Raw genomic sequence first — 26,286 nt, 5'->3', positions numbered from 1 at the left:
CAAATGTATCGTGCTATGGTAAAAAAAAGATTTTGACCTTTCCATGACCTTGACCTTGACCTTTGACCCGATTAATCCCAAAATCTAATCAACTAGTCCCCGGATAATAACCAATCATCCCACCAAATTTCATTTGATTGGGTTCAATACTTTTTGAGTTTTGCGAATAACACGCATACAAATAAATAAATAAATAAATAAATAAATAAATAAATACTCTGCGATCAAAACATAACCTTCCGCATTTTCAATGCGAAGGTAATTAGGGTTTTAGCTATAGAAAAATCTCTGAAAACTGATGTCAAGCTTGCACACTGGCAAGTACGTAATATGTGCTTTTATTTAACCATCTTGGTCGGGGTGATTAAGAACGGGGATGTCCCGCACCACTGATTAGTTGGAGTTAAATCCAATAAAATAACCCCATTCTCCCAACAAGAAAGCGGCTAATGTGAACACAATGTCAGACTGAATAATGTGAAACTAAATTCATGTTTCTGTGAGTCCTACCTGAGTCTGTGCAGGGAGGCGGGTCGACCAGGTGTCCCTGCTGGTCAATGCAGGCCACGGCTCTGTAGCGCAAACCTTGGCCATACTCCTTCACCTCCCGGTGGCTCATCCAGCCATGCAGCGACCCCGGAGCTGATGGATCATGGAGGATGCATGCAGACCAGTTCCCATAGGGCTGGGACAAGAACTCATCGCAGGGACACATTTCTGTCTCCTCCAGTGGGTACCGCTCCTTATTCAGGCAATGCTCCTTCTTTTTACTGCGACCTGAGGAGAAGATGTACAAAACAATGGAGAACCTCAGTGCCCTGAATGGTGATGAACACTGAATGACACATGAGCGGCCTAACTTGTTTCCATATTGGAATAAAGTACAGGATGCATACATATTTGTTCTTTCAATTAAATAGTAGTTCATAGAGTGCCAACACATTTTAGAAAATCTGATCAATAAATAAATAAAACACATTTTGTTCATTTATCTTGGATCATTCATAATACATTAACAATACTACAATGCCAGCAGGTCAGTAAACTATAAACTCAGCATGCATTGTATATTTGGGTCATTGTGAGGTCACTGTCAGCAGTCATAGACAGGCACCAGCAGTCCATCATTCACTTGGTTAATGTGAGTGGATCAGTGCCCTCTGAAGAATGAGCAAAGCTTAATGAGCTTTATTTAATACTGCATACCAACATTGAGATGAGCGAGGTAAACCGACCCAATATTATTTGGTATTTTTTCCTCAAAGAGTATCAAAGATGAATCTGTTACTTTAAAAAGGTTGTGAAACAGAACAGCAAAAAAAAAGGTCTTTCAAAAAAGTAAATATTATGAATGGCAAATATAGCATTTTCAGTAAGACAGTTGAACATAATTGTGTTTACCATTTTTTCCCACTTGGCTCCATCACAAGTACAGAGCTCTTTCTGAACTACTTGTTACATAACGCACAATGTAGCCACAGCCCTATGGAGGTTGGATACATTTCCTCGTCCTTATAGATTGACTTTATTTCATTTAGAGGATATTATCATGACAAATTAATAGCTAATCAGTCAAAAGGGGTATACTGTATGACCAGTGGCAAGGAAGCCCTGCCTCTAATGCATATTCAGAAGACACTCTGAATGACCCCAGGGTATAATTATTTGAAAGCATATTAAACATTAATTTGTCTCTTTATTTTGAAGCCCCTTAAGGGAATGGTGCACACTAATATCTCTGTTACGTCACTACAGCTAAACAGACTGAAGGTTAGACCTGAGTACTTGTTTTGCTCCAAGAAATAACACATTCTATATGCAAGTAAAATGCAAAATACAAACATGATTATTTTTGTTGTCCTGGGAAACAATTCTATATTTCTAACCTTTAGTATGTAATTTGTATGCAAATGCAGCACATTTAGGCTCGGCACGTACAGTACAGACATGAAGACCCAAAGGAGTCCAAATCTGCTGCAGCTTAGTTTTCTCCCACTGAGGCGGAAACACAGAAAGAAGTTATTTCCTCTCTTGCCTTCGATCTTCTGGTGCACATTTATTTCCTTCCTTTCTTTTCATCCATTGCGTCTCACCATGGTCGCTGTTCAATAGTAATGATAAACGGTGCACAGAGAGCTTTTGATTCAAGGGGTTGACGACAGACAGATATCTAGTTATATTCTGAGACAGTAATGTTCAGTTCAGTAGTTATTTTTTAATTAAGTGCTGTATTTCTCATTTGGGTGTACCCACTTTCCCTAAGTCTGTCTCGTTGTTTTATATCTCTGAACAATTTCATATATGGCAGCCCCCATCAACTGCAGTACTAACCCTTAAATTCCACAAAACACAGCATGTCCTGTGGGTGCGATGTGATCTACTGATGCTTCTTTTGAACGAGAATTTGGGACCAAAATGTTTCTATGAAATCATGATTGTGGCTACATTAAAAAACATCATCTCATAAACATTGGCTAATGAATATTAGAAAATGGTAGGAAACATGCACAGTGGACTGACAGCAATTGTTTCCGCATGGACTTCTTTCTCTAAAATCAAATATACACCACAAAACACCAGCTCCAACTCGTGTGTCTAATGAGGGGGGACATTATTTTTTTATTTCAAAGACCTCCATCAAAAACCTCCATTAAGACTATTAGAGCTAACCACTCAATACATTTCACTTCAGGCTTGAAATAATTAGTCCTGTCCATTATATCTGATGAACATTAATCGATGAGCATGAGCAGTGAGTATTCGTAGAGCAGCTGAAAGGCATGTGTTCCTCTCCGACACCGTCACTATTAATATCAGGACAAGTAACAGAAAAACCTCTCGTGATTGAATGTCTGCTTTGCATCAATAAATCGTGTTATATAAGAGATATCTGGCTCTTGTTCTGTTCTCAGCAACCATCAATATGCGGCAATCACATGTTAGCCTTGCTATATATTTAAAAAAAAGAAACAAAGAAGGATAGACACAACCGTCTGATGTAAATGTCATCACTAACCAAATATGGCATTTGATGGGAATCAGTGGCCCCCATGCATGACTTGCATTCAGTCACGATAAAGAGACAATCCAATCGAGTGTAACCATCTCGACTGGAGTTTGACAGGAGCTTTGGACATATCTATCATATTTCACAACTTTTAATGCAAAATGCAATTCAAATAATTCATTGTTTCCCCTTGAACTGTTTAATCGACAGGATGGACATGCCTTTGAAATGGTATATAGCAGATCATCATGACTTTTCTCGATGTTTAGGATAGATGTCCCTCTGTCATACTCATTGAATGTCTTGTAACTCTGTATTGCTGTTCATTCTGTACACATGACATCTATAGCATCTGTCCATCCTGGAGAGGAATCCGCCTCTGTTGCTCTGCTGAATGTTTCTTCCCTTGTTTCCCTGTGAAAGGTTTTTTCTATTTTCTGGGAGTTCTTCCTGATCAGATGTGAGGTCCTGGGACAGGGATGTCAATGTGTACAGATTCTAAAGCCCTCTGAGGCAAATTTTAATTCGTGATAATGGGCTATACAATATATACTGAATTGAATTGAATGTTTCAATGAAGAACTAAAACCGAGACCAACTGAAGCTTACATATGTTCCCATCATCCTCAGCTGTTCTTTGTGTGAAGTTGAAATGATATAGTGCTAATAGTATGGAGACAGTCAACATATATGCTGAACATCAGTCTGTTGGCATTTAGCTTTGACCTGTGCCTCACAGAGCCGCTAGAATGGAATCAGCAGCCCACCAAACTAAAAAAAATAAATAAAAAAAATTAACTAATTTATGAAAGTGTAAAATGGCTCAGAACATTAAGATGGAAGCATTTGATAGCCATTGTCATTGGGGTATTAGGGTGAACCCAATAGTACGACTCGGGAGACAAGAACTGCAAACAATGATCCTTTACTCAGAGTAACGTCAGGAACAGAACAGGCAGAAATGTATAAACACAATGTGGAACGCTCGAGGGCTTGGTCAGCAAAACACAAAACAATCTGGCAGAGGACAAGATCAAGTGAGAGGACCTAGGTAGACAGGGACTAACGAGGGAATGGGCAACAGGTGAGACGGGCATGAGGACCAGGTGAAGGGAATGAGGGATTGACGAGGGAGTGATCAGAGGCAGGTGAGAGAACAGGTGAAGGGAGTTGGACTAACGAGATGGGAAGCAGGATCTGGAAAGACATGAGTTAGTGAGGCAGGCAGACAGGATGAAAACAACAAATATAAGGAAGGTGTGGAGCTGAACTGTGACAGCCATTCCAGTTTGCACTTATGTTGCATATGTTATTTCAGCAATTTTGGGGTTAATAGAATTATCTGACACAGATTTAAATCCACAAGAGTCTTAGGTTTCCAGTCATACCCAATGTATGATATTTCTGTTTGATGAAATATTTAAATGCAACATTTTTAGAATAGTTGAACATAACACATTGATAGTGCATACAAAATGTAATAGGGGCGTGTCTGTTAATTAAGGGGATACTTGTGGGAACCAATATAACCCATTTTCATTCACATTACTAGAAGTAAGAGGCAACACATCTTCATGCTTAACCACCTCACCAAAATGTAGCTGAACTTAGAGGCATTCCCCTTCCCAACAAGTTAGCGTGTCGTGTCACAGGATGCATGAGGTCGTTCCATATGATGTCAGTGTCCCCTCTTTAGATGTACGCTTGCCGGTCTCAGAGGATTCAAATGAATGCCTGCGTTACTGAAAAATTAAAGTGTTACATAATTGGTTGGAGAGAGAGAAAGACACACACGTAAAAAACAACGCGAGGCCTGGTGAAGGAGAGTTGTGCTGCAGTTTTGTTAATTCGGATGTTTATGAACCCCTATTTGTTTATCGCAGATCCTGGGTGTCCTCCGGCCTCCTGTGTGCCCACTGAGCAACCCATCTGTTTCTGTAGTGGGTCTGATTGCAAACATTCTTCACAAAGTGTGAACTCACTGCCATCTCATGGCAATTCACCAACAATCTGTTCAATCTACTCCCTTGCTGGTGGTTGATTGTCGAGTGCCAGTGCACCATCCCTTCACTTTGACAACTACATTACTGGCAACAGCACCACTCAGACCAGCAGGCACCCAGACTATCTGCATTTAGGACAGCATTATATAACTTGTTTTTGCATTATGCATTTCTTATTAAATGTGATTTTCAAAAAAGTTCTCGTATAATGTTTGTTTTGCTGATGATACATGAGCAGCCATATTACTGTGCAGTCTTCATTGTCTCTGCAACATGCCAGCAGTGTGCTGAATAGCATCTGCAGTGAAGTGAAGTATCTGCTGTGGAATAGCAAGGCCACAAATGAATTCGCTTTATATAGATGTCAATCAATAGATAATACGACTGATTGATGTCCCCTTCAGTTAAATGTCAACAAACACCTTTCCTCCACTTGCTTTCCATTTCAAATTTTCAAAAATGATTCAAAAAACACAACTCTAATATGTGGATAGAGAATCATGTTGCATTTTTCATCTGCAATTATAAGTTTTAATAGTTCTTAGGAATGAGTTATGGGCATTCGTTGATGGATTTCAATCTCACAGTGATAACTGTGCGAATGAGACTGCTTCTGACTTCATGAGGCTACGACCGGACTAACGGGGCCAAAGGATTTCCAGTGCAGCAGGTTTCAATGGAGTGTGATATGTGAACAGGAAACTGTCTCCAAAGACAAACCAAAAGAAGCAGCTGGTCCAACAATTAAAAGAGAGTATATAAATGTATGTATAATGTATATAAATATTGTTAACACTGCATAACTAACATATATTAGCAATGAATAACACTATATATGATTCACAAGTCAACAGAACAGCCATGTCATAAAAGAACACGCCTCTCCTTTCTATTGTAGCTCAGCTCTGTTATAAATATATAATATATAGTAGACTGTGTGATATAGGGACGTAATAAATCCCATAGCAACCTCTCCTTGCACTCCAGCCGAGTGCTATATCTTCAGTCTCTATAACTTTTATACCTCAACTTACTTGGAGAGTTGAGAAGATTTCAACCAATCAAGTACTCAATTAATCATTTATATGACCCATTTATTAACATGAAATACAACGAAATACATATAATCAATTAAATAAAATAGAAGTATAAAATAATAGCATACTATCAGACACTTTAAGAGGAGAGAACTCAAGACATAAAGTAGGGAACACTAGAGTCCTAAAATAAAATAAATTCAGTTCCCTGTGGCAGATTGACCAATAGAAATGCAGTATTTCTATAAAAGGCAAAGCTAAAATGATACCCACGAGGCACCTAAAAGCTTATTCTGACAAAGAAGAGAGTCTGAGCCATTTTAAATGGCTCAGTAACAAAGCTGGATAGTGTAGCTAACCCATTTATCTCCAGTTAAGCTCTTACTTCTGTGGCAGAAATAATTCACAGAACTTAACACTTGGAAGCCCGTACAGCATTCAAAATGCTGATTGACAAAAATAAATTAGCTACAAGTCAATAGTTTACCAAAAAAGCATTGGGGGCAAAAAAATATTCATACACGTATATTTTGCTGAACATTTTCGACCCAAATCAAGCCGTCCTTTATTCTGACAGCTGACTTTCTGTGGAGCTCTCTGCATGTCCCTGAACCAGGTCTCAGTCTGTGAATCCGCCACTGGGACACCGTTATGGTAGAAGCAGGTTTTCAAACTTCACTTATCACAGTGTCACTTTTCCTGTTAGTATATTGACACATCAGTATTTGTTGAAGACAGAAGATTATTGATTTTTTAATTTTTTAATTCTGTAATTTGCAAGCATGTATGACAATCCTCTGCCAGGAGTCATATTAACCAACGAAGGCCGTGATTGCCTCTGTGACTTAGAAGCCTGCCGACCAGCACCCAACACAACCACGCTGGGTTAAAGCCATCCCAAAGAGAAGGAAGATAGCGATAACGTGGACCAGCGACACAGTAACCGAGAACATAAATATTTAGGGCAAGAGACGTACAGACAAAAATGTTCACACATATAGAGGCAATAGAATCATGAGTTCAGCTGATATGTCGTTGGAGTGGGGGTCACGATTGGAGAAAAGATGCATGAGATAAACCTGCAACTTCCTCAAAGAGGCAGCAGCAGCCCCCGCGGACTCCAGAAAATGCTTCCTTAAAAGCCACAATGCTGACACACTCCTGAGCTCCATGCTCACTCCCGAGCCCCCATTTTCACTCCCGAGCCCCCATGTTCACTCCCGAGCCCCCCATGCAACCCTGTGTACTTTTCGTCAGCTGCTGACACCCCAACCTGACCCCTCTCTTTCACCCCCCCCCCCCCCCCATCACACACACACACACACACAAAGTAAACAGCAGCACAGTGCCGAGGCGTGGCTGCTCATTATATGTCTCGTTCCTTTTTATTTCCAAACACACCATTTGTATGGTTAATAAGTGGCATGATACAAGGGAGGCTGTTCAATTATGACAAGACTAAAATCATTCATAAACCATAATCATAAAGTGACTTGCAAAAACAAGATAATTACAGCCCTTGTGTATTTTGCCGAGGACAAACACTTTTTCAACCTTATTCCCATGTCGTAGTAACAGGGCTATGGGCTGAAATTTGCCTGTGATTTCTGTATGAATTCAGAGGAAGTCCAGGAGGCATGATGCACTACGACATTTTGTAAAACGACTTTTAGTTTAGACACGCATAAAATTCCTGCAGTACGGCTAAGGAGGCGTTTCAACATAGCTGTATCATCAAAGCAGATGTTTTGGTAAGCGGCCAACTCCCTTAACAGCACCCAAGAGCTTAAACCCCACAGTGGAGTCACTTTCAATCAATTCACCTGACATTGAAGCAAGTGTTAACGTCGATATACTGAGCTTCAATGGCCATTACGGCCACACGCTCACCAAATAAAACCCACCACAAAGCCGTGGCTGATTTCACGTGTTGGATTCTTAGAGGATTATAGAAGGAGACATGATTTGCTTACTCCAACCCCTCCGGCATCAGATCAAATATTGATGAACACAAATAGAATCCAGCCTGGTCTGAAACCGCAGCATGTAATTCAGATTTGCCATCTGCACTGAAATACGAGATAACTCGCTGTGAGAAACCCGATTTAGACCTGAGGTACAGTGGAAAGTTACAGTAACAAACAGAAATAGAAAAGAGGTTACGCTCGATCGTGGTGTGGATGTCAAGGCACATGGACCTTCAGGCCAACGAAGAACATGCTGCCATGACAACAACCCTGAGAATCAATGGATGTAGTTGAATTGTAATCAGTGTACATGGTTGTGGTCCATACTGGCGTGTGAAGTGTTGTGACTAATGATGTGTTGTTCTGGTGGCGTGTTGACGCGGGCCAATGGAGATGAACTCTGGAGAAAGATGAACCGACGTGCAGCTTGAATTTAGTTTTCCCAGCAATCACAAAAACACATTCACCAACACAAACGTGTGCCAGCCGCGCGTTTCACTTTTTAAGCGTCTGTTGGAAACACTTCCTTTTGTGTCTGTTTGCAGCATTTTCCCTTAACGCTGTGGACGTGCTGCCAATTGAATGTGTTTTTTTTCTGTCCTGAAGTTGGTGGAGACGTTCTCGAAATGCTGCGGACGAGGAGGAGTCTAATCGGTGAAGATGTTTATTTCTTTGCCTGGGAATTGGCAGCCGAGTTAAGCTCTCGGGGGCCATCGTAGAGAACGCTTGACCTAATAGTCCAACCTTTCCACTGGTGAAGAGGGAACGGCTGCCTCGAGTGATATCTGTGTCTCCCAATCTGTGAAGGAAGGTATAAACTTTACCTGTGAGGACGCGATTGCGACGGCTGGAGCTGCCGCATCCAGCGCAGCCAGAAAACTTGGACCAAGCGGTGAGAGTGCAGTCATCCTTGCAAGCCACCCGGCACTCTCTGATCTGAGGGGGCAGGGGACCAGCCCATTGCAGGCACTCTGTCATATTGGCCGACTCGCCGCTCTCCCCAACACAACTGACTCCTGCAAACACCGGGGGAGGAGAGAATATCATTACAATTATACAGACGGTGCACGCATAACAGATCCCATCACACCAGGTTGACGTTGATTCATTGGTATTGTTTGAAAACTCCCCATATATATTCCTTCGGTTATCTGTCCTTGAATAAGCCTGGCTTTAGCATTAGGTCACATTCACATGCAGACTTCGATTGAGCAGCAACTAGATAGGACATGTCGACTAATATCTGTTGTGCTTGGTTGAATGGCATCACAAAGAATAGCTATAGAGAAGTGTCCCTGTGTAAGGCACAGCTATATGTTATGATCTAAAGAAAAGGCTAATTTAACCTTCAGGCACAACACCTTTATCAGACAACTATGATTTATTGAAAAAAACGAGACAGTCATAATAACATATTCACATAAAGGCTAAATACTTTTGCCGTATACACTATTGTATCAGAGTCTCAGTATCTCATCAAAGAAAGATGAAGATATCACAACCAGGTGTTGGAGCTGCAACATTAGCCTGTGTGCACTAAGAACAATTACTTAGAACACACAGTAAGACCAGATGGGTTATTTATGTTCCTAAACACCTGATGTCCCACCCAATTAACTGGCAGCAGACTTTCAGTCCAATGTGGCTGCTTTTGATAATTTCAGGTCAATACCCCTGGACACGTTGTGGGTAATCCTTCGATATCTCTTCCCTCAAAATGAAATATGTCGAAGACGCTCTTTGTCATGAAAGATAGAGCGAATATATACACTTTAAAATAAATTGAGAACTGGTGGCAGAATCAATATGAGAGGTGTATCGAAACCACTAACAAAGTAAAATCTTGACTTGAAAACATGATAGTTATGATGAAAGATCTAATCTGGAGCAAATTGCATCTTCAAACTGGTTAAATATACTTCCACAGATGGAAATTCAGACCTTTGTCTCTGCAATGTGTATGATGAGCCTCGTGGTCATTTCATCAGGAAGCACAATTTATTAAATTATTATGTTTTGTCAAAATATGCCTAGCGTTTGAAACATCAAATGGGAGGTTATGCTTGATAGACAATTGGGTGAATTAATACATTACAAAATAGTTGTATTGCTCAATATCCTGGCATTTTAATCACAGCCGGTTTGAGTTTAAAAAAAATGCTTCAATACACAAATGTTTATACGGAATGAGTGTTACAGGAACCCGCATTTATGATGTAAAATAATACTTTCCCTAATTTCCAACAAAGTATTCTAGTGTGCAAGGTACTTCGCATATTTTCAGGGATATTGTATTAATTGTTGAAACAGTGGCTCAGCAACATAAATGGGGAACCTCAAAAACAGTGCCGGGAGTGACTAATGCAAGTTAACGTCTTTGATGATTCACTGAAACACAAACAGGCCTTCAATCCATTTGACTGATTTATATTTGACTTTTAAATGTTGCCCTCTGACAAAAACTGTCCTGCTTCTCCGTGTCTGCTGAGTATGTGTGGGATGGTCATTTACATATAAGGCCACAACAGAGGCAGTGCGAAGGAGACAATAGCTATTGTTAAAGTGTGTTTATGTAACATTCACGATCACAGCGATAAATAAACGACCCTTTTTATTTTGTAATGTATGTTTTTCGGTTAAAGAGCAGTGATATTATGAGACGATTCTCATGTTCTCTTCAACAAAACTGTTTGATAAACAAATACTCATTAACAGCTGTTACACTAATTGTCCAATTAGCCTCCCACTGAGGGAATAATTCCTCGTCCCTGTTGGCATTTGATTCTGTCCATTTACGTTGAATGGTGTGCTCTCTCAACCTCTTTCTGTCATCCCCAGCACCGAATATTAGCAACACACAGCACTGCAAGCACTGATATTCTCAGGGCTCTCAAGTGTCACGCATTGAGCGTGAGACTCACGCATTTCGGTCTTACGTCAGGCACTCCCGCCACACATCGTATTTATTACGCTGAAAAAAACTCTCGGCTATTTGTTTTAATGTGCCGCAGCGCGCAAACATGAGCTGGCCGCGCTGCCCTCACCGTGGAGGAATCAAGCGCTCCCCTGGAGTTCTGCTGTAAGGTGCCACTTATCAGCCAATCAAAAAAAAGAAATGGGCTACATAATAGCCAATCAGAAAAAAACCGTATCTGTTGTATCTGGGTAAGATTTAATCCAGCAACCAATGAAAATAAAGCATCCTGGATAGATATGTCACTCTTGCCTGTCTTTAGAACTTGAGAGCCCTGTATTCTTATTTTGGACTGGGAGCCATCCATTTTTATTATAACTATTCCAGCCTCTTCTTGCCCAAGCAGAATTGCATGGCCTTTCACATAACTCCTCTCAAATGTTAGCAACTTTGGTCACAGTGTCTCCTCCACTGACAGGGATCAACTTTAATGATACAAGGTGAACACCTTTGAGGGGCGGTTGAAAGGACGAGCTTCAAAGAGGCTTGTCACTGTCCAGAGGTATATATGACATATGTTCTGTGTCAATGTTGAACGTTTTTGAGAACTCTACTTTAAACAACAACAACAACATATGTTATCAGGTTTCCTTCTCATTGATAGCCTTTATGTTTATTCAGTCATACGCTTTGTATAATGTTTTGCGCTGTGAAGAGTCATGTGGATTGGGTTCATCTTATCCATTAAGTCACAGTTTTCCTCAAGCAAAAGACCCAAATCATGACTCAATTTCTATTGAATAATGTATCAAACCAGTTCCAGTTCCAGGGCTGCACAGTATTTCTACTAAAGCTTTCAATTTCCAACAAACGCTCCTGTTGAAGTTCTCCCAGTAGAGCCCACCTCGAAACCAGAATGATACTGACCTCAAGGAAAACAAAAACAATTCCACAGTGGCTGTGTGCCTTGTGTTGCTTCTCAGTTAGTGTGTGAGTTCAGCCAAAACAACAGTGATGATGCAATTAAATAAGAAGTCACTAGTTCTTATTTCATTGCATCACACTTGTATTGATGAGAATACATGTAAAACAATATAATCAGCCCAGAGTGCAGGGCACGGGATATTAAATATATGGTTTGATGCATTCAAATTCACCACATAGATGTAAATCTGGAGATCCCGGCAAATGCTGTTATTAAAAATTCTAACATATATATTTATATATGGACAGCAAACACGTCCTTTGGCTGGTAAATTGGTTAATGGCTGACATGAGGCGAGAGCCACGGTAAATTATATGTAATTCATGTTTTCATATTTAATTAATTAAATATTAAGTATAAATAATGGTTTAATAATTAAGTTAAAGCAGGTGTAAATGACCCGACGTTTTAGTACAGTAAGCATATAGAAGTATATACTGTATAACATTTATTCGCCGTTAAAAAAGTATTACATGCAATATAAGTTTAAGTTTATAAACTTCGACTGAAGACATATGCAAAGGAGAAGGTGATCTATATTTTGCACTGGAACAGGATGAGTGTCTGACATGATAATGATGCAGAAGCTTGTTCATATTCAGCTTCTCAATGAAGAGATATTTGAATTCAATGCCATCTCACACACCCTTCCAATAGCATGTGCAGTGAATACCAACTGCATGTGAAATAACACAGTGTTGAAATTTGTGAGTGTGACTGAAATTCATGTGAAGGAAATCTGAATTTCTAACAGCAAAACAGAAAATCAAGAACTCTTCCAAAAGGAATAAAGCCTTGACTTAATAACATGGAAACTGCAAAAGTAACTACATGAACACAATAACAAAAAATAAAGCGGCATCTTTATGATATCATCAGTAGTGATATTAGCGGAATAAGATTGTTTTCTTACTTTCTGAAAGCGGATGATAGCATATAAAGATAACTTTTTGGGCAATGCAGCATCTCTCAAGGTCCTTGAATAACCTAATTGAGAAACTCCTGTTCAAATATGCTGTCATTACATCTTTGATATGCCCTTATCCAATGGCCCCATGCCCTTAACGTGGCCATATTCCCAATTAGTGTGTCCTAATTATGCCCCAATGTGACATTTATATGTCCTTTTCCTCGAGTTGGTTCAGAAATGTATAGACTAAAAGTAAACCCTGGATAAAGTCTGTGCTGGTTCAAATCTATATTTAAATCAAGCATTTTTACAGACTGCAAATTCCAACAGACACTTTTGCAAATGTCACAGGTATTTAACTCAGTAATTTTCTAATCATATTCAAATAGGAAGCTCTAAAGGTCAATGAGGCTTGCTCTTAACCTGGGAAAACGACAGACGCTTACCCCATCAGCCCCAAAAAGTCATAGAAATTTACTTGAGAAATGTCAGTGTTATGCTGCCAAGTTGAAGTAAACGACGGTGAGAGCAGACATGTTGGAAAGTTTCAAGACGTCACAGAAAGCCACTGAAAACTTCACTTGAATCACGTCAGTAAATTAGATAGAACAGCCAGTTCCTGAGATTTATTGGGACATTTACACTCCTTTAAACGAGTCAGAAATGTTCCAATTAACACTCTGGCTCCTTAACGATTTGGGCCACTGGCTTACACCCAGAGGAACGCGGTTGTTCATGAAGGAGTGCAGACAGGAAACACGCGACACACTCACACCCTCCCACGCACAATCAATTGGGATACGGTACAATACTTATGATTTGCTGCCAGCAGAAATCATATATTATGGAAAAGGCTATTTGTATCATGAAATAATAATCAATCAAAAGGAAAATAGCCCCCTAATATATACAGTTTGTTTCTCGAAGCAGACATGATGTTATATATTTCATTCAGTTTTACCGACCGAAAGGCAGGTAGTTACACCGCTGAAGGAACAAGGGAAGAATAAAGATCTCAATTAGATTTCGTCCTTATTTTGCAGGACATCCAAAATAACAAATTGCCTCACAAATAGCAAACTATAATTAAATTGCAGCCTGTATATCACTGACATCATCAGATACAATATTCAGTAGCAGATGCTGATTCAAAAATAAATTGATATATGTTCGAGTATAGAAATATCATTATATCAGTGTATGTCTCTTTCAAAAAATTAAGTGATATTTTGATTTGCGTACTATAAATCTGAGAACTCTCCCAAACTCAGACTTCCTGATAGCCAAAAAAGAAATTATTCAGAATTTCAACTAAAGGCTGTATTGGAAGAACTCAGTTGGATGAACTGAACACGTTTCTAAACTATATTGTGTAAATTCATCCACAGATGTCTGTATGGATTATTTGTATCAAAGCTGATGTTTCTTTCAACCTGTTGCTATGATGGGTTTGTGGCGATCTGACTTGCTGCATTCAATAAGGAAACCAGTGCTGTGATGAGATCATCAAGGCAACAGACGGAGAGGATCCTGTCTTTACCCCATCTGGACAAATTTACTTTTATGTTCCCATCACTTGCTTGTTAAAAGAGCAGTTCTGAAAGGGCGATTATGTCTCATTTAATAAGGAGTGTAAATAGATGGAAGAGCAAAGCTTAATATGGTGATATCAGAATAGCTGACAAGTGTGGAGGATAAAGAAAGAAAGAAAGAAAGAACTCGCCTCTTGTTTCTAAACCGTTTCCACAGGCTTCTCCTGGTCCCGACAATCCACGTCGGACAGAATCCGGAACCAAACTACAGCTGTGCCACTTGTTAGCTCTCCAACTGCATGGAGACACAAAGACAGTCAGTGTGTTATAAGAGCTTTATAACACACAGGCAAAGGTTTCACTAAAGTGATTCTGTGTTACCTGAATGCAACCTCCATTTAAGGCAGGAAAAACTACAATTAGTCATCACTACTGCTTCAATCCAAAAAAGATTGTTAGGACGTTTATACATTCTAATGTGCTAGTTGGATAATGTTAATGGTAACAAATACCAAGAGTCTACCTTCAGGAAACTTTTTCTAATTGAAACCATTTTGTTTTCTTTTTAGTTTATGAACATTACCAACTTAATACACAGTAGATACAACATCAATATATATTAATATATAATACAAAATATATTATATTGTATATATTATTTTTTAAATATATAATAACATAAGGCGTTTTTTATTTGAATAAAGCTTGAAGACAAAATGTGGGACATTTTTGGGGATGTTTGTATTTCATAAACTTGTCATGATTTATCGATTATTGATACTTAATGTCAACAGTTTCTAAGGCACGGAGGTGATGGGACAAATAAATCAATGTTGAATTCTTGTTTCACACAATATTGTCAAGGACATGGCAACTGCCACCAGAGGTGGAATGCAACTAAGTTACTTTCCTCAAGTATTGTGCTTTATCTAACTATAGCTGAAACTATAACTGCACCATCTCGCAATAACTATCACAGCTGTCAGTCAAAACGCTCCTATTGGATGTTCAAGAGTTGAACAAATCAGATGTTGTTCTTCTTTTCTGCAGCAGTCAACTGTTTAGCAAAAGTAATGTTGTCAAATGCCAAGGTATCTAATGCCAATGCTATTATGAAAGCACACTCAAGTAATTCACAACAATAATGCACCCTTAGGTGACACATTTGTCTCCCGCTGTGGTCTTACAGAGCAGATGTCTTATCCTTGGATAGAAAAGGACAATGGCTTCATTAAACGTGGTGTGTTTACCTATACACTGGACACACAGGAAGTGATTCACACTCTCTCTCTTCGTACAGTGTGTCAGGGCACTCTTGACCTCCATTAGCAGACCTCTGAATGATGATTCGGTATCGAGACTCGGAGGCGGCGGTTGCATTTTCTGTTGAACATGAAACACAATCTTCACAAAAAGTGGCAGAAGATTAGTTACACGCTTTTTAAGTGACTTTTAGAGGAAGTGAAATGATACTGACACAAATGGCTTGTGTCTGGAACACCAAATAAATAGCGACACACTATCACCATTGCGGTCTAATATCTCAAAGTTGATCCGACCCTGATTAGCTTGCCCTTGTGGCTGTGATGTCCTCCACTCCGCTGCAGTCTTTTTTCGGACACACCACACTGTAATGGTTTAATTTGGCTCGCGCTCCGAGGCTCATTACACAACACTAATTACGCAACTCTGAAAATGGTGCAATTAAGAAGGTGATTACATCATCAGCGGACCCAATAGTCGACAGCATATTTACAGAGACGAGATGCCTGCTCAATTCTTTTCAAAACAATTACACACTTTTTGATTTCCAAGATACTTACAGTACACATATTCAAACACATAAAAAATCCATTTTCCACTTGACGTGTCAGCTTAATGTAATGGACAGTTAACACTGCCATTCACACTTAAATGTAATCATTAAATACTCTAGAGACATCAAGGGAGAGCATAATAGTATGGCAACATGTTTAAGTGTTTGGCATTGTAATACCATAGCATATGTGCCTGGTGTGTTCATACTGTAACTATACACAAATTAAATTATGTAACGTGCAAAGCTGCAAGCAATATTTTCATTTTGGATTAATTATGTTCTCAATTGATCAATTAAACGCTAAAACCCTAGAAAATAAGACATTTCCCAAAGTGCTAATGTAATTGCTAAAACTCAAAGTCGTGTTGGTTCACTCTACCGTTACAGATTACTGAATTACCTTCACAAACATGCTGCTGTTTTACAAAAAAACATTGTCACCAGATGGCACTCGTTATATCTTTTTTTAAAGAATGTGGAGCTAAGAGGCAGACCTTTAATAGAAATGAGGAGAGCTACCTGGCACACAGGTGGATGGGCAGGCTGTCCATTCACTGAAGGGTGTCACAATGCAGTCTTTCTTGCAGGGCAGCGTACAGGGTCGGGTGGTTTCTGGACGAGCAGAATCTGAACACCTGAACAAACAGACGAACAGAGGTCCTAAATTCTCTTCAACCGCCGGGCGAGGAATGATAAACGTCCTGAGTCTCAGGACAGGGCAGTGAAACAATTGCCCTGCCCTTGACATCGCACATCTCCACACAGAAAACAGGATGGATTACACGCTCAGGAAAAAGGCGGACAAATGTAAAAAAATACAGTTTTCTCACACATTCAATTCTGTGAGTAAAATAAATACTGGAACTATTCAAGCACATAGTGCCTGTATATTACATTTCATAATATATTTGGCCCATTTAAAACCCAATTATCCATAAGCAAATAATGTTGTTTGATTTTAACAATTTATGGATTGCACTGCATGTAATGTGAAAACCAACAAAGTATTAGCACCCGGCTCTGGAGTTCCTCTCAGCGCTCGGAGAAGGCACTGTTCCATTTGGGATCATTATTTTGGTATTACACCCTGCAGCTCTATTCTTATCAAACTCCTCAGCCACTAAAGAAATCTTGTTTCAGATTTTTCAAAAGATCCTGTCCACGACCACGCCCAGTATCAAACAGCAGACACTGCAGCATGTAAAGAGCTGAAGAGACAAATATTCTTCTGAGGAGGTGATAGAATAGAATAAACCCAATGAGACTTATCATCTCATTGTTCCCAGAACACACACCAATCTTGCTGGTATATCTAAACGGTCTGTATGCATCCTAAACAGCGTGTTCCCTCGTCTGATGAATTATTTTCTCTTGCTTTCACACTTTTCCTGCAAAGAGATTCAAGTTCAGAGTTGATCCAAGGTCAATGTCTGCCCCTAAGCTTTGAAAGTTTGTTAAGCTACAACCTTGATAGTATAACAAAATCCCAAGCTTTTAAATGAATCCATTTAAAATTGGAATCCATACCAATGAATGTGTCTGTTAGTTGATTCCAAAAATTATTAAATTATAACATAATCAACTTCATACGGTTGTGATATGTCAGTGTAGTGTGTTCAGCTTGTTCCACTGCCGTCAGGTTACCAAAAAACATTAATTGATGCTTTAAGAAACATGAGCATTTAAAAATCGATAACAATATTAAATATATATCAATACGAACAGTTATTTTGTTGTGAAATGCCATATATTACATGTTACTACCAAATGTGTTCCCAGGACTATCGCTAAATGTTGGTGTGAATCAGTTGAGCGCATTTATCACCCCATGCACATGAGGATGAGAGAGCAGCCACAGAAGTCAGCATGTTGCTGCCAGCAAGGAGACGGAGTGTGCAAGGAGGAAAGAATCAATCAAAGTCCACAGCGGGGCTGCTAATTAAACCTGAGAAAAGTGAGGATACGCAAACTGTTTACCAATGATTCATTCCTGCCACACCAAGGACACACCATTACCTGGTTTTAAAGAGCACCCCTGACTTTTACCAATGTTGTTGTTTTAAGATAGGAAATTATTCACGCATTCCCTCTGTATGTAGGTGGCTACATATCTTGTGTATCGTATCCGTCACGGAGCTTTTGGCTGTGTTGTATTTTGCTTCTTGTGCAACCTTGAAGTGGTACTGATTAATGCAGCTATGTAAAATCAAATAAGTCATGAGCTTTGATGTCTTTATCAACTAGCAGCCAAACACTACCACCACCCCCATCCCCAACACACACACACACACACACACAAACTGAGACATCCCAATTTCATTTCAGAGCGAGGGACTTCCTTTGCACGACAACCCGCCTCAGTAGAGATCCAGCATGGTGCCACCTCCTGCCGAGTGCAGAAAGCCAGCGTGCACAGAAATGAGATCAAGTGTACCAATGCATAAGAAGGCGAGATACATAGATCCCCATGCTTCCCCTACTTTATCCCTCCTCTTCTGTCTCCCTCTTTGCAGCAATGAATGCCAGAGGGCATGTGAGCGCAGTTGGGGGAAATACTGTGCAGCGCGCCCCAAGAGCAGGAAAATATCTCTCACACATTGTTGGTTATTAGAATTGCAATTAAAAACCTAATTTGTAAATTGTATACGATACAGAGTTGGTTAAATACTCAATATTTCATGGAACATTTTAATAAGTATCATGGAGTGAATACTTTATTTGTTTGAGTGTGTTGCAGCCCAGCACAACCTGATTGGGTTTATTGACACAGACCGTAATTAATAACAACAAATGTGTCCTAAAATAATGAAAAAACTAAATATGAAATGATATTGTTCTATAATATTGCTATGGCCTTTTAATACTACGGTAATAGTGGTGAAGTCATCATTTAGTCATGACAGGATGCTATTATGAAAAGAAATGCGGTACCCGTGTATAATACAAAATGTTATAGGTTACTCTTATAACCACTGCTTTAGTAGGTTAAATGATCGTCAATATGTGTCAATGGGGATAAATTAAATTCAAAATCCATCTTGTGTGGCGTCTGATGGCTCTGTACTAAAACCAAGACTTTCATTGAGCCCGTTTACACCATGGAGATTATTGCCAAGCAGGAAATGCATAGACGCTTGCTGACTGAAGTACAACATCAACTACATTAATAGAGCACCTGCTCCTTCTGATGGGATGGATTTCGAGATATTAAAGACATTCCTGTATTTGAAACAGTTTAAAAGATAAACAAAGGGTGAAGCTATGGACATAGCAGTGAGAACTATTCTCTCTAGCTCTGTGCTGTCCCGTTTAAGTACATGAAACGTGCACAGTGTGTCTGTCTTCTGAATATTAATCCTATCAGATGAGGCTTGGTAAATTAAGCCCAAACTCTGCTGTTGATACACAGTAAAACCCAGATCATGTCTTATGGAAAGAGAGCAGAAAGGCCCAGCAGAAAGGTCAGAATCAGCTAAACAGCATGTGTTTGGTTCTGTTCCATTACATTAATACTCTGCAGTTATATATGAATACCAAAGTATTGATTGACATCACAACCTACTGTACAGGACAGATCTGTTGTGGAGAAGAAATGACAGCTTTCGTTAAAACTTCTATGGCGGGAGAGGGAACGTTCAGGAGAAAAAAGCCTCTCCATAATCCACTTTATGGCCCTGTCAATAATCTATTGCGCTGAAGAAGAGCAAACTTTGTGAATCATTAATAAATCTATTTTCCTGGTGTGGGTTTAAACATCATTACAGTGACATCACATCACAAAAGCCCTTAGCAGTGTTTGATATTGTATTGCTGAAAGAGGAGTATATAATGGTGGCGCATAAGCAAAATGAATTTCAGGTTGACAAAAGAAATACTAAACTCAGGCAGAAAAGACTAAAGAATGCCTAATATACAAAACTCTGGGGATATAATTTCACAGTCGACCAAGTCCTTCGGGTCATTTGTCCGTAAGTGAAGGCGCAATACATCTGCAAGTAAGATACTTTGGGGGTCTTTAATCATAAGATATTTTTCTTTTGGAAAAACATGATCACTTCTCAACTCCTCCGCTAGATTTCACAGAGCTGTTTTACTCCTCACCAATAATTCATCATTCGTTTCTCTCAGGACTTATTTTCTAGTAGCTCCAACTCAGTAGCAGGGCCAGATTTAGGGAGAGAGGAATAAATTATTCTGTTCAAAAGTGACAATCTTATACGGGCATAATGACTCAAGAATAAACGTTTTAGATGTCATATTTGAAGGGATATAATTATTGTGATAAAAAAGGTGCAATACATGGGATTCCGTAAAGATATAGACTTGAGCAGAATACTTTATTTCACCTGGTCCTCACGCCCTTCTCACCTGCCTCTGATCACTCCCTCGTTAGTCCCTCATTCCCTTCACCTGGTCCTCACGCCCGTCTCACCTGCAGCCCATCCCCTCATTAGCCCCTCACTCTTTAGCTCCCTCACTTCCACTTGTCCTCTGCCAGATTGTCTTGTGTGTCATTGCTTAGCTCTCCAGTATATTCAAAATCTAAATTCTGATCTGCCTTTTCCGACCCCGTTTGCCTGTTTGTGCCTGCCCTTTTGGATGTGTTGCCTTATTGGCCGGACCACCCGGTGTTGACCCTGCCTGAATGAACACGTAATGATCCTCCTCCTGTTTACGAGTCGTGCTTTTGGGTTCAAGTACCTGTAACTCTTACAGTACCACAGTGACCGCTCAGCCATCAGTGCCGTTCAGTTGCTCCCCTTCTCGTAAGCGTGGGGCGATCAAGATGTTACAAAAATGTTTGAATATTGATTCTAAAAGATGATACACACTGCAACACTAATACACAACATACTGTTTGTGTATCTATGTGTGTGTGCATTATGTCTATGGCACAGTGTTCTAACAGTGTTCATCTTGTACCGAAAGGATACTGTTCTATTATATTTAATATATCAATCCACTCTGACTGTGAGGCGGAGACCTCCCCGATCTTGTTGTGCTTGGAGTGAAACGTAATCTGCACAGACAGATAAATAAAACACTCAAATGCCACGCTGCATATGTGGTTTGAACTTATTGATCGTATCTATATTTATTGACCATGGCTCCCAGTCTGTTTGTGAGCTTGCCTGTTTCCCTACAGGCAGATCCCTCTTACTTGCCACAGTGGGCGGGCAAATAAAATAAATCAATCAATACATGGGCCTACAAAGGCGGTTGATGCCCTGGACATGAATACTATTTTGGTTCAGTAAATGTCTGCTGCCAGTCAGCCTGGTGAAGGCCGGTTAGAGAGCCGCTGTCTGCTCAGCTCCCCGGGAGATGCTGCTGACAGACAGCAAAGACATTTACCGAAGACGAGTCGGTGTAGATTGCATTACAGAATGCTAACACACCTCCACGCCTGGCTTCCAGTTGGGATTCCCAGTAAAATGTTATATTTCATTTTTAATGAATGCAAGTGACTCATTGTGGTGCATTCAGAGTGTGTGATGCAGACAGCCACGGTAGTGCAGGTTTTTTCACAAAGGAATATTACATTTTATATTCTTATATCTGATGTTTCTTTAGGTTCCCGGTCTGGGCGGTCCTTCTGTGTGGAGTTTGTATGTTCTCCTCGTGGCAGCGTGGGTTCCCTCCGGGTTCTCCGGCTTCCTCCCACAGACCAAAAAAAATGCACCTCAGGTTAATTGAAATCTAAATTGCCCGTAGGTGTAAATTTGAGTGTGAATTGTTGTCTGTCTCTATATGAGCCCTGAGATGGACTGGTCACCTGTCCAGGGTGAACCCTGCCTTCGCCCAATGTCAGCTGGGATCGGCTCCAGCGCCCCGCGACCCTAAGAAAAGGTTAAGCCGTTTGGATAATGGATGGATGGATGTTGTTTCTTTGACTATTCCAATGGGTATTTATATATTATTTGTTGACATCTCTAATCCCATTAGATAAAACACTGCTGGGGGATGAAACATATTTACTCCTTTTCTATATTCATTACTTTAATTTAAACAAACCTGACACATCAGTGGCAATTTGAAAAAGGTCATCCAAAGGGACAAACAGGAGTCAGGAAGGACCCAAATTATTGATAACCCCAACCAGATTAATTCTCCTCTTAGAAAACTCTGGAAAACATGCAACATTTAAAGAACATACAACTTTAAAGAATAAGCGTCTCTCTTATGATAAAGAAAATCCTTAAAAGTCTTCACATGTACATACTGTATGTAAAATCCCAACACTGAGTTACGAGAATGGATCTACATCTTGCATTGCAACTTTGATGTACACATCAAGACCCTATGACCACCTGTGGTGCAGCGTTTATTTTTCAACTGTTCCCAATGAGGAGACCCCTCATTGCTGCACCCAGCATCCTTTTCAAAGCGAGCTGCCTTTTTTGTGGGGCCGCTCCAAACGATTCTCGTTGAAAAACTCAGAACTTTTCAGAAAAGCTACGGCGGTGTCACTCGGTGACACACACTATCATAACAAAGAGTGAAAAGATCCTTTAGTTGGGTAGTAGATTGGTTGGGAGGACACATAATGCTGCTGGTGAGGTTCTCATGGTGAGAATAATAATAATAATAACATTCAATTTTTTATATAGCGCTTCTCTAAATGTCGAACAAAGAGATAGTATCCCAAATAGATAATAAAAAGAAAAGGGTCATGCTACTCTATCATATTATGGGGGTTAGAGTGGTGATATGTTATCACGATATTGTTGTCATAGAATCATACAAAAGCACTCTATGAGCGCTTTTCCAACACAATGCTGGAATGGTGCACTTTCCAGAGCATCTTTGTCAATAAAGGACACTTTAAGCCAGGACACAAGCCCTAAACAGTACATGGTCGGAGAGTGTACCTTTTATTCGTCACAGGTCCAACGTTCATCTTCGTGCAGCTCACTTTGCGGATCTGAAGACCCATAGCACATGTTGAGGTCTCATTTCTGGAGCTGGTTTCATTGAGATCCATGGAGCCATCCTCCATACAAGGACCCCAGGCTGAGGCCTCCCAGTGGAACACAATACAAGGCTGGTCATTACAGACTCGCCACTCCTGCAGGGCTGAAGCTGCCGGACACTCCTTTCCTCCTGGCCACCAAGACACAGGGAGAAAAATCACATCATTTAAAGACATGACAACTGCTGCATAAGTCTTTGATTTGACATTCTGGAAAGAACAAGCTGAGGAGGCAAAGTTTAGTTTTCTGCTGTGTTTGTGAGCACGCACAAACTATTGCGAGTCTAACAAAGCCACATTATTATGCAGAGTTCATGTCATCTGCAGAAAATCTAAAATACAAGTCACCTGAAGTAACAAGCTGAAGTGCTGCTGGAAATCAAATGCTAATATAATCATTGACCGCTGGCTGCATGGCGATAAAACAAATGTGTGTTTGAGTGAGCCGAGCAGACACATTACAAGTTACAACAAGTCTGAATTACAAATGAAAAGTCACAGTAAGGTCACTGTAACGTAACTCACAGTTTAATTAACACACTGCTCTCAGCCACACCACAACAATCGTTGACAGTCCCTGCTCCCTGTATTCTGGTTCCACATATTTAGTGTTATATTTGGACGCATACTGTCATATATGAGAGCAAGAAATATGTGAAAGTGTTTCTGTATTCACCAAGATGGTATTTCTAATTGCCCCAGAAATTGGGCTTGCATGACCTGCAGTTCAACGTCATCCTGCTGAGGCAAATGTTCATGCCAATCGAGCTTCAATAATATGGAAATCAATATTTTAAGTGTTTTTCTACAGCATTTTAGGTCCGTGACTTTATGTGTCAACATTTTTTCATGAAAATGTTTCATGTTTAGACTGTTTTATGGTAGAATAAAATAAACTCTTCTTAAGAACATTTCAGTTCCAGGAAACCACAAAATCATGTACGTAAATATTTTGATCATGTATCACATGCACAAACAGATGAATCAAAAGCACGCACACAGAGGCATTACTGGGTTTGCTGAGATTTAACAACATACTTGATGTGTACTGGGGCTATATTGGTCAGAATCTGTCTAATTTGATGGATATAAAACTGGTGGCAGTTTGACTTGAGGTAGGTGTCATCTGGAGAGAAGCGATTGTCCTAAAGCCAACTGTAACTCACAGAAGGGCCAGGCTCAGCTTGCCACTACCAAATAAATCCTGCATCTTCCAGTTTGTTTTGCATTCTCTTTTATCTCCATACATCATCATATGAACACAATTACAACACACACACACACACACACCTCTGTGAAGCAAGCATAATAATCATCAACACAGTACGCAACCTGTCTTAAGCTGTGAGATCCTTCCATCAGCTGTTATTCTAGATATGCTTTTGGTTACAGGGACTAATGAGCAGTAGCTGGTTGCCAAGACTCTGCTATCTGACTTGAAAACACACAACAGTTGGAGTATACAGAAAAATGCTGGCCAGAAAATGAGCCGTTGATAATGGATGGTCAAGTCAAACCTCAAGGTGAAAAATGTTTGTAGAAGAAGAAGAGCCAAAGTAGTAGTTGAACTTTGAGTTAGTCTATGGGTTTTTAGTTTGGATTCCAAGAGACATTATCAATATCATATATCATGCAATGTTCTTCTAGTACCAAAGCAGTTTAAAAAAAATCTGATGACATTAATAAAACTACTCAATAACATTGTACTTCTTAAAATCCGGCCCCTACGTTCTGCATAATGCAACTTGAGCAAAAGCAGTTCAGTTGGAAATTCCAGTGTATATCACCCAGTAAAGATATCACTGCACTGTAAAATATATTATGTACCTGAGAAAACTACACCTCCAGTGAAATTGATCTCTATCACCCCGAACCTCTTTTCAGAAACAGAATAAGCTTTATTACATGTACGCATACGAGGAATTTGACTCTCGACGTACATACATAGAAATAGACAAATAAACAATAGATATACATTGTGTGTATATATATATATATATATATATATCTGTACTGCCACTGCTTATGTCGCATCTTGTATGTAATTAATAAAATGACACACTTAATGACACAATCTAAAATCTAAATCTCTGTTTGCAGCAATGCCCACTCAAACAAGTATATTTGGTAATGAAAAGTTAAGAAATGTTGTTTGACTGAAAACTGGTTTCTGGGAAGTTCTGCCCAAAAAACATAACAACAATGAACACAGAGAATAAGTGAGAATTAGAAACAGCAGGCTGGAAAAGATTTAAAGAAGTCAGAGGGGGCGTTGCGTTACCTTTTCCTGGCATGGCCAGCACAGTGCGACCGCGGCTCTGTCGACCCTCGGCGGTCTTGGTGGCACAGCTGTGTGAGCAGGGGGACCAGGAAGACCAGGAGCCAACCACACAGTCTGCAGGACAGGCCACCTCGCAGGCCACTTCTAAGGGGGTCGGGTCGTGTTCGCAGTGGGCCACCGGCACATCGTTCCCTGAAGAAGGCAAGTTAAGATAAGTATATATGAATCCCAATGAGTTCCATTACACTTCCTGTATCTTAACTTGATCAAACAACAATCAGGCAGGCTTCAAATTCCAATCCAGCTCAGGGGTTCATGAAATTATGAGTGTATGTAAGCACCACGAAAGCATAACATTACAACAGGGCTTACTGTGCATCTGGGCCAATGCGAATGCTTCTCAGACGTAGTGATTATGACCCAGATACATGAACCACCTCAAGAGGTGAGCAGGTTTTGTATCCTGATCACACTGAAAGAGATGATGTATATGCAGTGAACTGAATACACTTTGACATGCTCTGCTTGTCTGGGGTTGTTTACCATTTTCTGTCAGGGTGGAGAAGGCAGTTGTGACATGGAAATAGATCATGGTGGGATCACATTGTTGACACCGTTGTTGCATGTTAATGATTGGTAATATTATCAGGTTGAATCTAGATACAATCAAATGTATAAGGATTATTAGGACATTAGATAATTGGTAATTACAATTTGCAGTATCCTGAAGGAAATATTTATATATTCGCAAATGTGGTGGGGAACTAGTCCTAGTGAATGCAGCATAGAGTGTAGTATTTGTGAACACAGCTCTAAGGCGGGCTCCCCCCCACCAATTCCCTCATCAGGGACAAATAA

General features: G+C 40.0%; 1 protein-coding gene across 3 annotated transcripts in view; it reads right to left on the bottom strand.

Annotated features, from left to right (window-relative positions):
• Positions 1 to 26,286, bottom strand: part of thsd7ba (thrombospondin, type I, domain containing 7Ba) — a 123,570-nt gene that overhangs the window by 41,570 nt on the left and 55,714 nt on the right. For 2 of the 3 annotated variants that reach the window (XM_056434718.1, XM_056434705.1), the window contains 7 exons: positions 25,429 to 25,620; positions 23,047 to 23,278; positions 16,694 to 16,809; positions 15,606 to 15,759; positions 14,547 to 14,650; positions 8,839 to 9,030; positions 511 to 777 (listed from right to left, as the gene is read on the bottom strand). In XM_056434718.1, the coding sequence (XP_056290693.1) occupies positions 511 to 777; positions 8,839 to 9,030; positions 14,547 to 14,650; positions 15,606 to 15,759; positions 16,694 to 16,809; positions 23,047 to 23,278; positions 25,429 to 25,620 (1,257 nt within the window). The remainder of the gene's footprint in view (positions 1 to 510; positions 778 to 8,838; positions 9,031 to 14,546; positions 14,651 to 15,605; positions 15,760 to 16,693; positions 16,810 to 23,046; positions 23,279 to 25,428; positions 25,621 to 26,286) is intronic. The other variant, XM_056434712.1, reaches the window with a different exon arrangement.

This window comes from Pseudoliparis swirei, chromosome 2 (genome assembly GCF_029220125.1).
Source record: "Pseudoliparis swirei isolate HS2019 ecotype Mariana Trench chromosome 2, NWPU_hadal_v1, whole genome shotgun sequence".
NCBI lineage: Eukaryota > Metazoa > Chordata > Actinopteri > Perciformes > Liparidae > Pseudoliparis > Pseudoliparis swirei.
Note: the sequence above shows the minus strand (reverse complement) of the source record. Positions and strands in the feature narration are given on the sequence as shown.